Genomic DNA, 11,344 nt, shown 5'->3' on the forward strand with positions numbered 1-11,344 from the left:
CTGTCCTCAAGCTAAGGCTTTATAAGAAGAAAACTGGCTTGCATCCATCTGAAGTTCATGCAAGAGGTGGAGATTAACACCTGAGCTGTTACTTTTAATAATTTATGAAATATAAATATGCATAGCAGTATAACTGTAACTTTTGAATTACTGCAGAAATATACTCATGACCTATCCAAATTCCGAAGATATTACCTCCAATCTCCTACCTCCTTCTTTCATAGATCGTCTGACCTGGCGCCTCTTCTAGTTAATATATAACTTTTTTAGTATTATAAATAGCATTGCTTGACAACTCCTGACTAGAGATGAGCGAGCGTACTCCTTAAGGCAAAGTACTCGAGCGAGTATAGCCATTTTCGAGTACATGCCTGCTTGCCCAAAAAGATTCGGAGGCCGGAGGGGGGCGGTGGGGAAGAGCGGGGTTTAACAGGGGGAGATCTCTCTCTCCCCCTGCTACCCTCTGCTCACTCCCGGAACTCATCACTCACCTCCGCCGCCCCCGAATCTTTTCGGGCAAGCAGGCATGTACTCGAAAATGGCGATACTCGCTCGAGTAATTTGCCTTAACGAATATGCTCGCTCATCTCTATTCCTGACCTACAAGTGTTAATTTACCTTTTTTTGACAGCATTAATATCTACCTTTTAACTCCTTAGTGACAAAGCCTGTTTGTGCCTTAGTGACGGAGCCAAATTTTGGAAATCTGATATATATTCATCGAGGGGTGTCAGGAGTATTTTGACCCCACAGTTTTTTTCAAGAGTTATTGCAATTTAGAGTAGAAAAAAATTCATATTTTTGCAAAGAAATATTTTTTTGTATAGTGCATATGAAAATGAGGATTTACACCCCAAAATGGATACCCCTGTTTGTCCTGTGTTCGGAAACATACCTATTGTGGTCCTAATATTATGTCCGTATGCACAAAGGGGCCCAAAACAAAAGGAGCAGATGGTGGCTTTTAGAACAGATATTTTACTTGAAGGCGTTTTAGGCCCCATTGCTCACTTGTAGAGCCCTTGAGTGGCCAAAACAAGTGAGAAACCCCATAAATGGTGCCATTTTAAAAACTAGACCCCTTAACCAATTTATCTAGGGTGGTACTGCGTATTTTGACCACACAGTTTTCAATCTAAACAAAGCAGAAGAAAAAGAAAGACAATTTTCATTTTTTTTGGCAATTGTGTCATTTTAAAAACAGGTTTTCTTGTACAGTACAAATGTGAATGAAGGCTTTTACCCCCAAATGGATCCCCCCGTTTGTCCCTTGTTCATAAACATACCCATTGTGGCTCTAACCTTATGTCTGTATACACAACGGGACACAAACTGAAAGGAGCAGCCGGTGGTTTTCAGAACAGACATTTTGCTTAAAGGTGTTTTAGGCCCCATTGCACACTGGTAGAGCCCTTGAGTGGCCAAAACGATGGCGAACCTCCACAAATGACCCCATTTTGAAAACTAGACCCCTTAACCAATCAATATAGGGGTGTACTGCATATTTTGACCCCACAGTTTTTCAATGAATCTAAGCAAAGCAGAAGGAAAAAATTACGATTTTCATTTTTTGGCAATTGTGTTATTTTAAAAACAGGTTTTTTTGTACAGTACGCACACAAATAAAAACTTTCACCCCAAAATGGATAACCACATTTGTCCCGTGTTCAAAAACATCCCCATTGTCGCCCTAATCTTCTATCTGTATACACAACAGGGCCCAAACCAAAAGGAGCATTCAACTTTAACTGTGTTTTAACTTTTACGTGATCGCCATTATCCATTGTTTAACGGTGATCACATGACCCAAGACCGCTCACTGCGATGCTCGGTCACTGCTCCAGGCTCTCAGCTATCTTTAGTAGACAGGAGCAATATTTTTAATATCCCAGGCTCTCCCCAGCCTCTACACTTGTGCCCACCATTTTGGCGACGGGCGCTTGCACCAAAGCTGGGCAGAGGTCCACGGATAAGGATCCCATCAGTGTACATTGCCAGAGGCCTTAGGTAAGCAATTTCATCTCCCTCCATGGATCTGATACATGACGGATTTTAAATTACCTTGGCAATCCACGGCTTCTGCACATGCGTCCGTCATCTCGGCGACAGGCGCGTGTGCAGAAGACGGAGTAAGATATTAATCTGGGGGCCTTAGGGCTCCTGCACACTTTTTTTCTTGCACTTTTTTTACATGCGATATCGCTGCGTTTTTTTCACACGATTGTCAAAGGGACTTTCTAATGTTAAACACGCATTGCAACTTGGTGCTTTGCAATTTTTGTGCGATGCATTTTTAACATTAGAAAGTCCCATTGATAATCGCGTGAAAAAAACGCGCAAGAAAAACGCAAGTGTGCAGGAGCCCTTAAGTACATAAAAGAGTTAGAACTTTATCTAGTAGCACATGGCATTGAGGGCTTAAAAAGATGACTGTGATGTCGGCATGTTCTGCAGGTGGGATTTCAATGGTTTCATTTTCATGGCCATGTTTCTCGTGTGATACTACTATGCACAAGAAAAAATAGAGCTTGCCTTATCTTTCTTGCACGTAGTTTTTCTATGTGCGAGAAAAGATAGGGCAGGACCAATATTTCTGCTTTTTTTTTGCGCACGTGCAATAGCGCAAAGTTTGAACTATAAAAAAAAACAAAAAAAACTTTTTACAGGTTCAGGCGCTAATACGCTCCATAGCAGCAAGCAAACTTGTGTATGCGCCCATCAGAAGAAGCCCTGAGGGTTATAATAAATCTAGGAATAAAAGGTTGACCTGTGTAATGCTTAACCTATGTCACTGTAACAGAACCACAAAACTCAAGAAGATTACATAAAACAAGTATTTTTGGATGTCAGAATGTGAATATTTAACCCCTTCACCCTAAAGTGCCTACATGTATGCTCTCCGGATGCGCGGTTGGTATGGAACAGGATTGGGAGTGAATCCTGCTCGAAACTCAGTGGGTGCCGGCGGTCTTTAAGGCTGAGCTCTCACAGGGCATTTTTCCTGCGGAAATCTCGTGGTTTGGCCACAGCCAAACACCACAAGATTTCCACCGGGAAAGCGCTGCTTCAAAACCCGCGCACTTAGCTGTGGGTTTTGGAGTGGTTTGGCCGCATGCTTTTCTGTTGCGGACTGCGCTCCCATAAAGGAGAGCGCGGCCACAATGGAAAAAAAAAGAATGGACATTCTGCCATCTTTACCACAACAGATTCGCCGTCCTGGATGGACCAGATTTCTGAGAAATCTCGTCCATTTTTTCTTTTATGCTTACATTCTGCTGAGCCCATTGAAAAGTCTGGGCTCGGACTCAGCGTGCACGGCATCATTGCTTCTGCATCTCCACCCCTGACAACGGCTTTTTGAGGGGTGCTGCTGCAAATTCTGATTTTTGTGATACATTATGGACTTTTCGCAGCGCGCACCCGGTGGGACATTAGATCTATCTGTACATATGGAGGATGATCACCCAGATATGTCTAGGGTGTTTACCTACACCGAGGCAGATGCTTGCCGCATCCTGTCGAGTACGGACTCTGATGACATCTTTTTTAGTGCTGATAATATTTACATGGCAACAGCAGAGAGGTGAGTAAATAAATATATACTTTTTTTACACACACCAGGGATGATTTTCAGGGAAGGGCTTATATTTCAATCCCTTCCCGGAAAATCACTGCAGGGCTTGCCGGCATCCTACTGCTTTCAATGTGGCTGCCGGCAGCAGCAGCGGCCCCGTTGAAAGCAACGCTGCACGGACCTGCATTCACGCGTACGTGGGTGCGTGGTTTTGTGTGCACCTATGTACGCACACGCTCATGTGAATGCACCCTAAATAATCACCTAACCAAGCACATTTAGAAGTCTTCTCAAGCCTTTTTCCATTCTAAACAAACACTGGATAAAGATCTTAGTGGATGAAAGATCTTTCTGGATTTTTCTCTGGATGCCATCCTCAGAGTAGAGGTCAGAAAGAATAGCTCAATTGGGTCCCCGAGCAATATCTTTGAATTTATATTAATGCACAGCAGGATAATCGGTCCGAGCTGTTATTTTCAGCTGCATTTTCCAACAACCTACAAATCCTACGGTAAATCTCCATTCAAGATCATCTATGGTCAATATTAGAGATGAGCAGGCACCAAAATGCTCGGGTGCTCGTTACTCGAGTCGAACTTTTCGTAATGCTCGAGAGCTCCTTTCAAGTAACGAACCCATTGTAGTCAATGGGAGACTCAAGCATTTTTCAAGGTGACCGATGCTCCGCATAGGGGAGGTTGTGCGAATCCCCTGAAAACATCAGAAAGTCACAGAAACACCACAGAAATGGATGGGTAACGGCAGGGGCAGCATGCATGGATAGAACTGAGGCTTTCAGGTCACACTGTTAAGCCAAATTGTGGGCAAGAGCCTGGTGGTCACCCCCCTAACAATTCACTTGGGGCAGACCATAATCAGCAATGCACACGCGCTGGCACATCTTAGCTATACACCACACAAGGTGCAACAAAGACCAATCACCGCCTGCAGGTGACACCACTGCCTCTTCTCCCTTGTTACATGCTGGCTTTGCTGTCCAATCCCCTGCATGAGCTTGCGTACACAGCGTACTCAAATTTTTCCCTGCGCAGTGTTCAGCTGCCCTCATGCCACACAGTCACTTGATAGCCACACCACCCACATGTCTAATTATAAGTGCGCCTTGGATGAGGAGGAATCGGAGACAAACACTGCAAAGGGTTGGCAGGGCCTGGCAGCGGCCCTCTCTGAAAGTGTGGGCGATAGCCCACAATGCTGATGAGAATTGCTGATAAATTAACGTATGATCATAATTCTAATCCCGTGCCACCTCTGTCACAAAATTGTCAGGAGCCACAAATGTGGGCATAAAGAGGACTCAGATGTGGGTACTTCTACACATCTCCACAATACAGCAACGCATTCTTAAACCAAAGATTTGTTTGAAGCAGGAGGTGTTGCCAAAGTAGCCACTACCGGTATACAGTGACCCTGTGAAAGTCTCATGAAATCAGTCACGCTTCCTGTGACCGCTCCAAATGAGTATCTCGGATAACTGTGGTAACACGAGAGATAATACATAGCGACCAGCGCTGACCCCCAGGGATGCGTGCGTTTATCAGACCCAAACCAACGCAGCTGTTTACTACTCAGGGCATTATACGTCAGCAGACATTCAAAAACAGGCACTGCACAATGAGTTGTCCTGTTATACAGCCAAGATGCTTGCAAATGCCTTGTGCGCACTACTGATCCCAGGCAGCCAAACTGCTGATACACACAATGAGAGGAATAGTAGTCCTAAAAAGGACTGTTGGCTTACAATTATTCCAATTCCGTGCCACCTTCGTCACAAACTTGTCAGGGGCCACAAACGTGGGCATAAAGCAGATGCTAGCACTTTTAACCATCAGCACAATTCATCAACCCATTCTTAAACAAAATAGTGTCTTGAAGCAGGAGGTGTCGCAAAAGTTGCCACCACAGGTATACAGTGACCCTGTGAAAGTCTCATAAAATCAGTTATGGTTCCTTTGATCGCTCAAAGGACAGCATGAACCATGAAGAAATTGTAGAGGCCAAGATGGCAGAGTTGCACCCCGCCCAAGACCTTGGGCTCTGCCCACACCCTCAACTACCGCCGGCATAAGGTAGACTCGGATGCTGGTACATCTGAGCACCAGCACAATTCAAGAACCCATTCTTAAACAAAAGATTGCCTTGAAGCAGGAGGTGTTGCAAAAGTTGCCACCACAGGTATACAGTGACCCTGTGAAAGTCTCATTAAGTCAGTTACAGTTCCTTTGATCGCTCCATTGACAGCTTAAAGTATGAAGAAATTAGAGTGGCCAAACATGGCAGAGTTGCACCCCGCCCAGGACCTTAGACTCTGCCCAAACCCTCAACAAACGTGGGCACAAAGTGGACTTGTATGCTGGTTCATCTAAGCACCAGCACAATTCAACAACCCTTTCTGAATAAAAAGATTGCCTTGAAGCAGGGGGTGTTGGAAAAGTTGCCACCACAGGTATACATTGACCCTGTGAAAGTCTCATTAAATCAGTTACTGTTCCTTTGATCGCTCCATTGACAGCATGAAGTATGAAGAAATTCGAGTGGCCAAACATGGCAGAGTTGCACCTTGCCCAGGATCTTGGCCTCTGCCCGCACCCTCAACAAACGGGGGCATAAAGTGGACTCGGATTCTGGTACATCTGAGCACCAGCACAATTCAACAACCCATTCTTAAACAAAAGAGTGCCTTGCAGCAGGAGGTGTCGCAAAAGTTGCCACCACAGGTATACAGTGACCCTGTGAAAGTCTCATTAAGTCAGTTACAATTCCTTTGATCGCTCCATTGACAGCTTAAAGTATGAAGAAATTAGAGTGGCCAAACATGGCAGAGTTGCACCTTGCCCAGGATCTTGGCCTCTGCCCACACCCTCAACAAACGGGGGCATAAAGTGGACTTGTATGCTGGTTCATCTAAGCACCAGCACAATTCAACAACCCATTCTTAAACAAAAGAGTGCCTTGCAGCAGGAGGTGTCGCAAAAGTTGCCACCACAGGTATACAGTGACCCTGTGAAAGTCTCATTAAGTCAGTTACAGTTCCTTTGATCGCTCCATTGACAGCATGAATTATGAAGAAATTCGAGTGGCCAAACATGGCAGAGTTGCACCCTGCCCAGGACCTTGGCCTCTGCCCACACCCTCAACAAACGTGGGCACAAAGTGGACTTGTATGCTGGTTCATCTAAGCACCAGCACAATTCAACAACCCATTCTTAAACAAAAGAGTGCCTTGCAGCAGGAGGTGTGGCAAAAGTTGCCACCACAGGTATACAGTGACCCTGTGAAAGTCTCATTAAGTCAGTTACAGTTCCTTTGATCGCTCCATTGACAGCTTAAAGTATGAAGAAATTAGAGTGGCCAAACATGGCAGAGTTGCACCCCACCCAGGACCTTAGACTCTGCCCAAACCCTCAACAAACGTGGGCACAAAGTGGACTTGTATGCTGGTTCATCTAAGCACCAGCAAAATTCAACAACCCATTCTTAAACAAAAGAGTGCCTTGCAGCAGGAGGTGTTGCAAAATTTGCCACCACAGGTATACAGTGACCCTGTGAAAGTCTCATTAAATCAGTTACAGTTCCTATGATCGCTCCATTTACAGCATAAAGTATGAAGAAATTAGAGTCGCCAAACATGGCAGAGTTGCATCCTGCCCAGGACCTTAGCCTCTGCCTACACCCTCAACAAACGTGGGCACAAAGTGGACTCAGATGCTGGTACATCTAAGCACCAGCACAATTCAACCACCCCCCCCTTCTGAATCAAAAGATTGCCTTGAAGCAGGAGGTGTCGCAAAAGTTGCCACCACAGGTATACAGTGACCCTGTGAAAGTCTCAATAAGTCAGTTACCGTTCCTTTGATCGCTCAAAGGACAGCATGAACCATGAAGAAATTGGAGTGGCCAAGATGGCAGAGTTGCACCCCGCCCAGGACCTTGGGCTCTGCCCACACCCTCAACTACCGCCGGCATAAAGCACACTCAGATGTTAGTACTTCCAAGCATCAGCAAAATTTAGCAACCCTTTCTAAAATGAAAGATTTCTTTTAAGCAGGAGGTGCTCCCAAAGTTGCCACCACAGCAATACAGTGACCCTGTGAAAGTCTCATTAAATCAGTTACAGTTCCTTTGATCGCTCCATTGACAGCAGGAAGTATGAAGAAATTAGAGTGGCCAAACATGGCAGAGTTGCACCCCGCCCAGAACCTTGGCCTCTGCCCACACCCTCAACTAACACGGGCATTAAGTGTACCAAGAGTATAGCCTAACACCTGAAAAATGTATTTACTAAGAGTATAGGCGAAGCCTGGAAAAATTGGTTTGCTGTGAGTGTAGGAGAAGGCCTGAAAAAATGGTTTGCTGTGAGTATAGACGAAGCCCAGAAAAATTTGTTTTTGCTTTGAGTTTGGACGAAGCCCAGAAAAATTTGTTTGCTCTGAGTATAGGCGAAGCACGGAAAAATGTGTGTACCGAGAGTACAGGTGTACCCCTGAAAAATTGGTTTACCCACGGTGCAAGTGAAACCCAGAAACATTTTTTAAAGATAGACTCCCCTGCTACTTGTCCCACTGAAGTACGTCCTCTACCACTAGCATTTTCAGATAGGAACCTTAGCATCAGCTTTTCCACCAGAGCTTTTTGGTATTGCATCACTCTCGTACTCCTTTCCTCTTCGGGAATGAGAGTGGAAAGGTTCTCATTATACCGTGGGTCGAGAAGGGTGAACACCCAGCAATCCTGGTTGGCCAGAATGCGTCTAACACGAGGATCATGGGAAAGGCTTAACATGAAGTCAGCCTTGGAGCAAATTACACCACGTAACCATTAGTTAGTAAGAAAAGAAATGTTTTATATATTTAAATTCAACACATTACACCCTATAGGACTAAACGAAACACTGGAGAAATTTTATTAATATTTTTATTAATATATAAGAGAAATTTAATTGATTTTAAGACTGATATTTATTTATCATATTATATATTTTTATCTTTATTAATTATTGTTTGACATGTGGTCTTATTTTAGAATTATGCAATGTATATAATCCTGTGATTTCTACTCCCCCCCCCCCTTTTTTTCCCATCCCTCTTTATATCTCGAAACCTCCAAAGGAATACATTAGATAATAATATGCAATGTCGGATTGTTCCCATATAGTCATTTGGCATGTTGCTGTCCTTAGCGATATGTTCTCTTCATTTAATTTTGGTCCAAAGGGGCCACCATAGTTAGTCACATGAGAAATTATATAAACAAATTTTTTCCTACGGCACTCTGATAGTGCAATCATGTGACACAACGTCTTCGAACGTTGGACGTCATTACGCACTACGTAAACCCCATGTGACCAAGCTACGGGAAGATCATCGTACTATTGCGAGGTGTAACGCCCACACGAGTGAACGTCATCACGTCCAGCGTAACATCACGTGACCTCCCGAATGACGTGGTAAAAGATCTCCTGGAAGAGACGTGATGGGAACCCGCCCCTTTCCTGTATCCAAGGATACCCAACGCCAGTCTGATCTGTTTAAAGGAACGTCCCATCCTGTAGTGCAACATCATATTACTTCCCCCTTCCCGTTTTCGAGTTCCGATCACGTGACTGAATAGCGTTGTGTTCCTCTATGGGTACCGTTTGATAATTTTAGTTTGTATACACTATATAAACAACTATAATAGTATGCCACCAAAAATGAGGATATGATACCACTTATAGAATTATACCTATTATTTAGAGATTGCACATAGCGACTGTCCACACCACAGCCCCTCCCCTTCCCCTTCCCCTCAGTGTATGTTTGCTATAAATAGGAACCACTTGTCAATTGTTCCTTATGCTTGAAAAAGGCTTGACAAAAGCCGAAACGCGTTGCGACATTTACCTATTTGTTCTTATATGCAATAAATTGTTTTATGAAGAATATCCCTGCTTCGTTGGAATTTCCCTGCTCCTTTGGATATTGGGGTGCCAGGAGTCCAGGCACCCCTCAACAAGTAAGATTTCCTTACCTTTATACAGTTTGACGGAGCGCATTAAGTGAGTCTTTTTCCTATCTTGAATACATGAAGTCAGCCATGTGTGCCAGAGTCCCAGTACACAACACATGGCTGTCCTCACTAGGAGGATGACTTTCATGATCCTCCTCCTCCTCCTCTTCAGCCTATACACACTGAACAGATGTGAGGGAAGTAATATAGGTACCCTCTGCAGTGTGGGCAGCTTTCTCTTCCCCCTCCTCCTCCTCCTGTCCCCCCTCCCCCTCCTCCTCCTTCTCCAATATGCACTGAGAAACAGGTGTGAGGGTGATCTGGCTATCAAGCAACATACTGTTATCCTCCATCTCCTGTTCTAACTGCAAAGCATCGGCCTTTATGCTTAGCAGTGAATTTCTCAGCAGGCAAAGCAGCAGGATGGTTACGCTGATAATGGCTGCGTCACCGCTCACCATATGTGTAGACTCCTCAAAGTTTCCTATGACCTGAAGATGTCTGCTATCCATGCCCACACCTCTGTGAAGAACTGCGGAGGCTGACTACCACTCCGCTGGCCATGTTGCAGCTGGTATTCTACAATGGCTCTATGCTTCTTGTGCAGCTTGGCCAACATGTGCAACGTAGAATTCCAGCGGGTGGGCATGTTACACAGCAGTCGGTGCACTGGCAGCTGGAAGCTCTGTTGCAGTGTCCTGAGGGCGGCTGCATCTGTGGTGGTCTTCCTGAAATCGGTTCACACGCGACACACATTGCTGAGTAGGTCAGAAAACTGGGGGTAGTTTTTCAGAAAGCGCTGAACCACCAGATTGAACATTTGGGCCTCGCATTGCATGTGTGTTAGTCTGCCAAGCTGCAGAGCCGCCACCAGGTTACGCCCATTATCACACACGACCATGCCTGGTTGGAGGTTCAGCGGCGAAAGCCACTGGTCAGTCTGCTCTGTCAAACCCTGCAACAGCTCTTGGGTTGTTGTTCCACCTTGTGTGGTGCTTTGCCATTATATGACTGCGCATTCTGGTGGTGGTCAGGCTGGTGGTGGTGGCTCCCCGGCTAATCTTGGTGCCACACAGGTTGCACACCACTGTTCGTGGGTCGTCCGCACTCCCACTAAAAAACCTCCAGACCTTCGAACACCTAGCTCTCTGCATGGTGGCTTGCTGCGAGAGGGGGCTATGGTGAACAGTTGGTGGATTATTTGCTGTGGCCATGCTTCTCCCCCTGGCCACCCCATGCCTCTTCCAACCTGTTCTGCTGCAGCACTTGCCTCCCCCTCTGAAGCCCTGTCTTCAGTAGGTTTTGCAAGCCAGGTGGGGTCAGTCACATCATCGTCCATCAGCTCTGACTCCTCAGTCTGCTCCTCCCTCAGGCTTAGTGCCCTTACAACCACCTCGCTTGCAGACAACTGTGTCTCATCCTCATCATCCACAAATAGCTCATGAGACAGTAATTCTAAGTCCCCACCCTCATCACCCTGAGTCTGTGAAAGTTCCACATTTTCCGCATTGGTCATGACAAACTCCTCACGTGGCACCTGATCGCACTGCTGTGCTTTTAATAATGGTCTACCACGCGGACCTACAAAATATGACATGAAGCTGGGGAGTGGAGATATGTGGCGCTCTACCAATCCCTCAGATAGAGGAGAGCCAGACAAAATTACTCACTGTATAGTGCTGAGAACTGGGGCTAATTCACTGCACACAGAGACGTGTAGATATGAGAGGCTCTATGCAGTGCCAGAAAAAATTAAACCAC

The 11,344-nt window shown here is 45.4% G+C and overlaps 1 protein-coding gene across 1 annotated transcript in view; it reads right to left on the reverse strand.

The window, feature by feature from the left end:
- The window catches only part of LOC136581748 (mucin-2-like), a 176,267-nt gene extending 165,168 nt beyond the window's left edge, over positions 1 to 11,099 (reverse strand). Inside the window, exon 1 of the mRNA XM_066582371.1 lies at positions 10,833 to 11,099. Within this exon, the coding sequence (XP_066438468.1) occupies positions 10,833 to 11,099 (267 nt within the window). The remainder of the gene's footprint in view (positions 1 to 10,832) is intronic.
- Between the last annotated feature and the right edge of the window lie 245 nt (positions 11,100 to 11,344).

This window comes from Eleutherodactylus coqui, chromosome 11 (assembly GCF_035609145.1).
Source record: "Eleutherodactylus coqui strain aEleCoq1 chromosome 11, aEleCoq1.hap1, whole genome shotgun sequence".
Taxonomy (NCBI): Eukaryota; Metazoa; Chordata; class Amphibia; order Anura; family Eleutherodactylidae; genus Eleutherodactylus; species Eleutherodactylus coqui.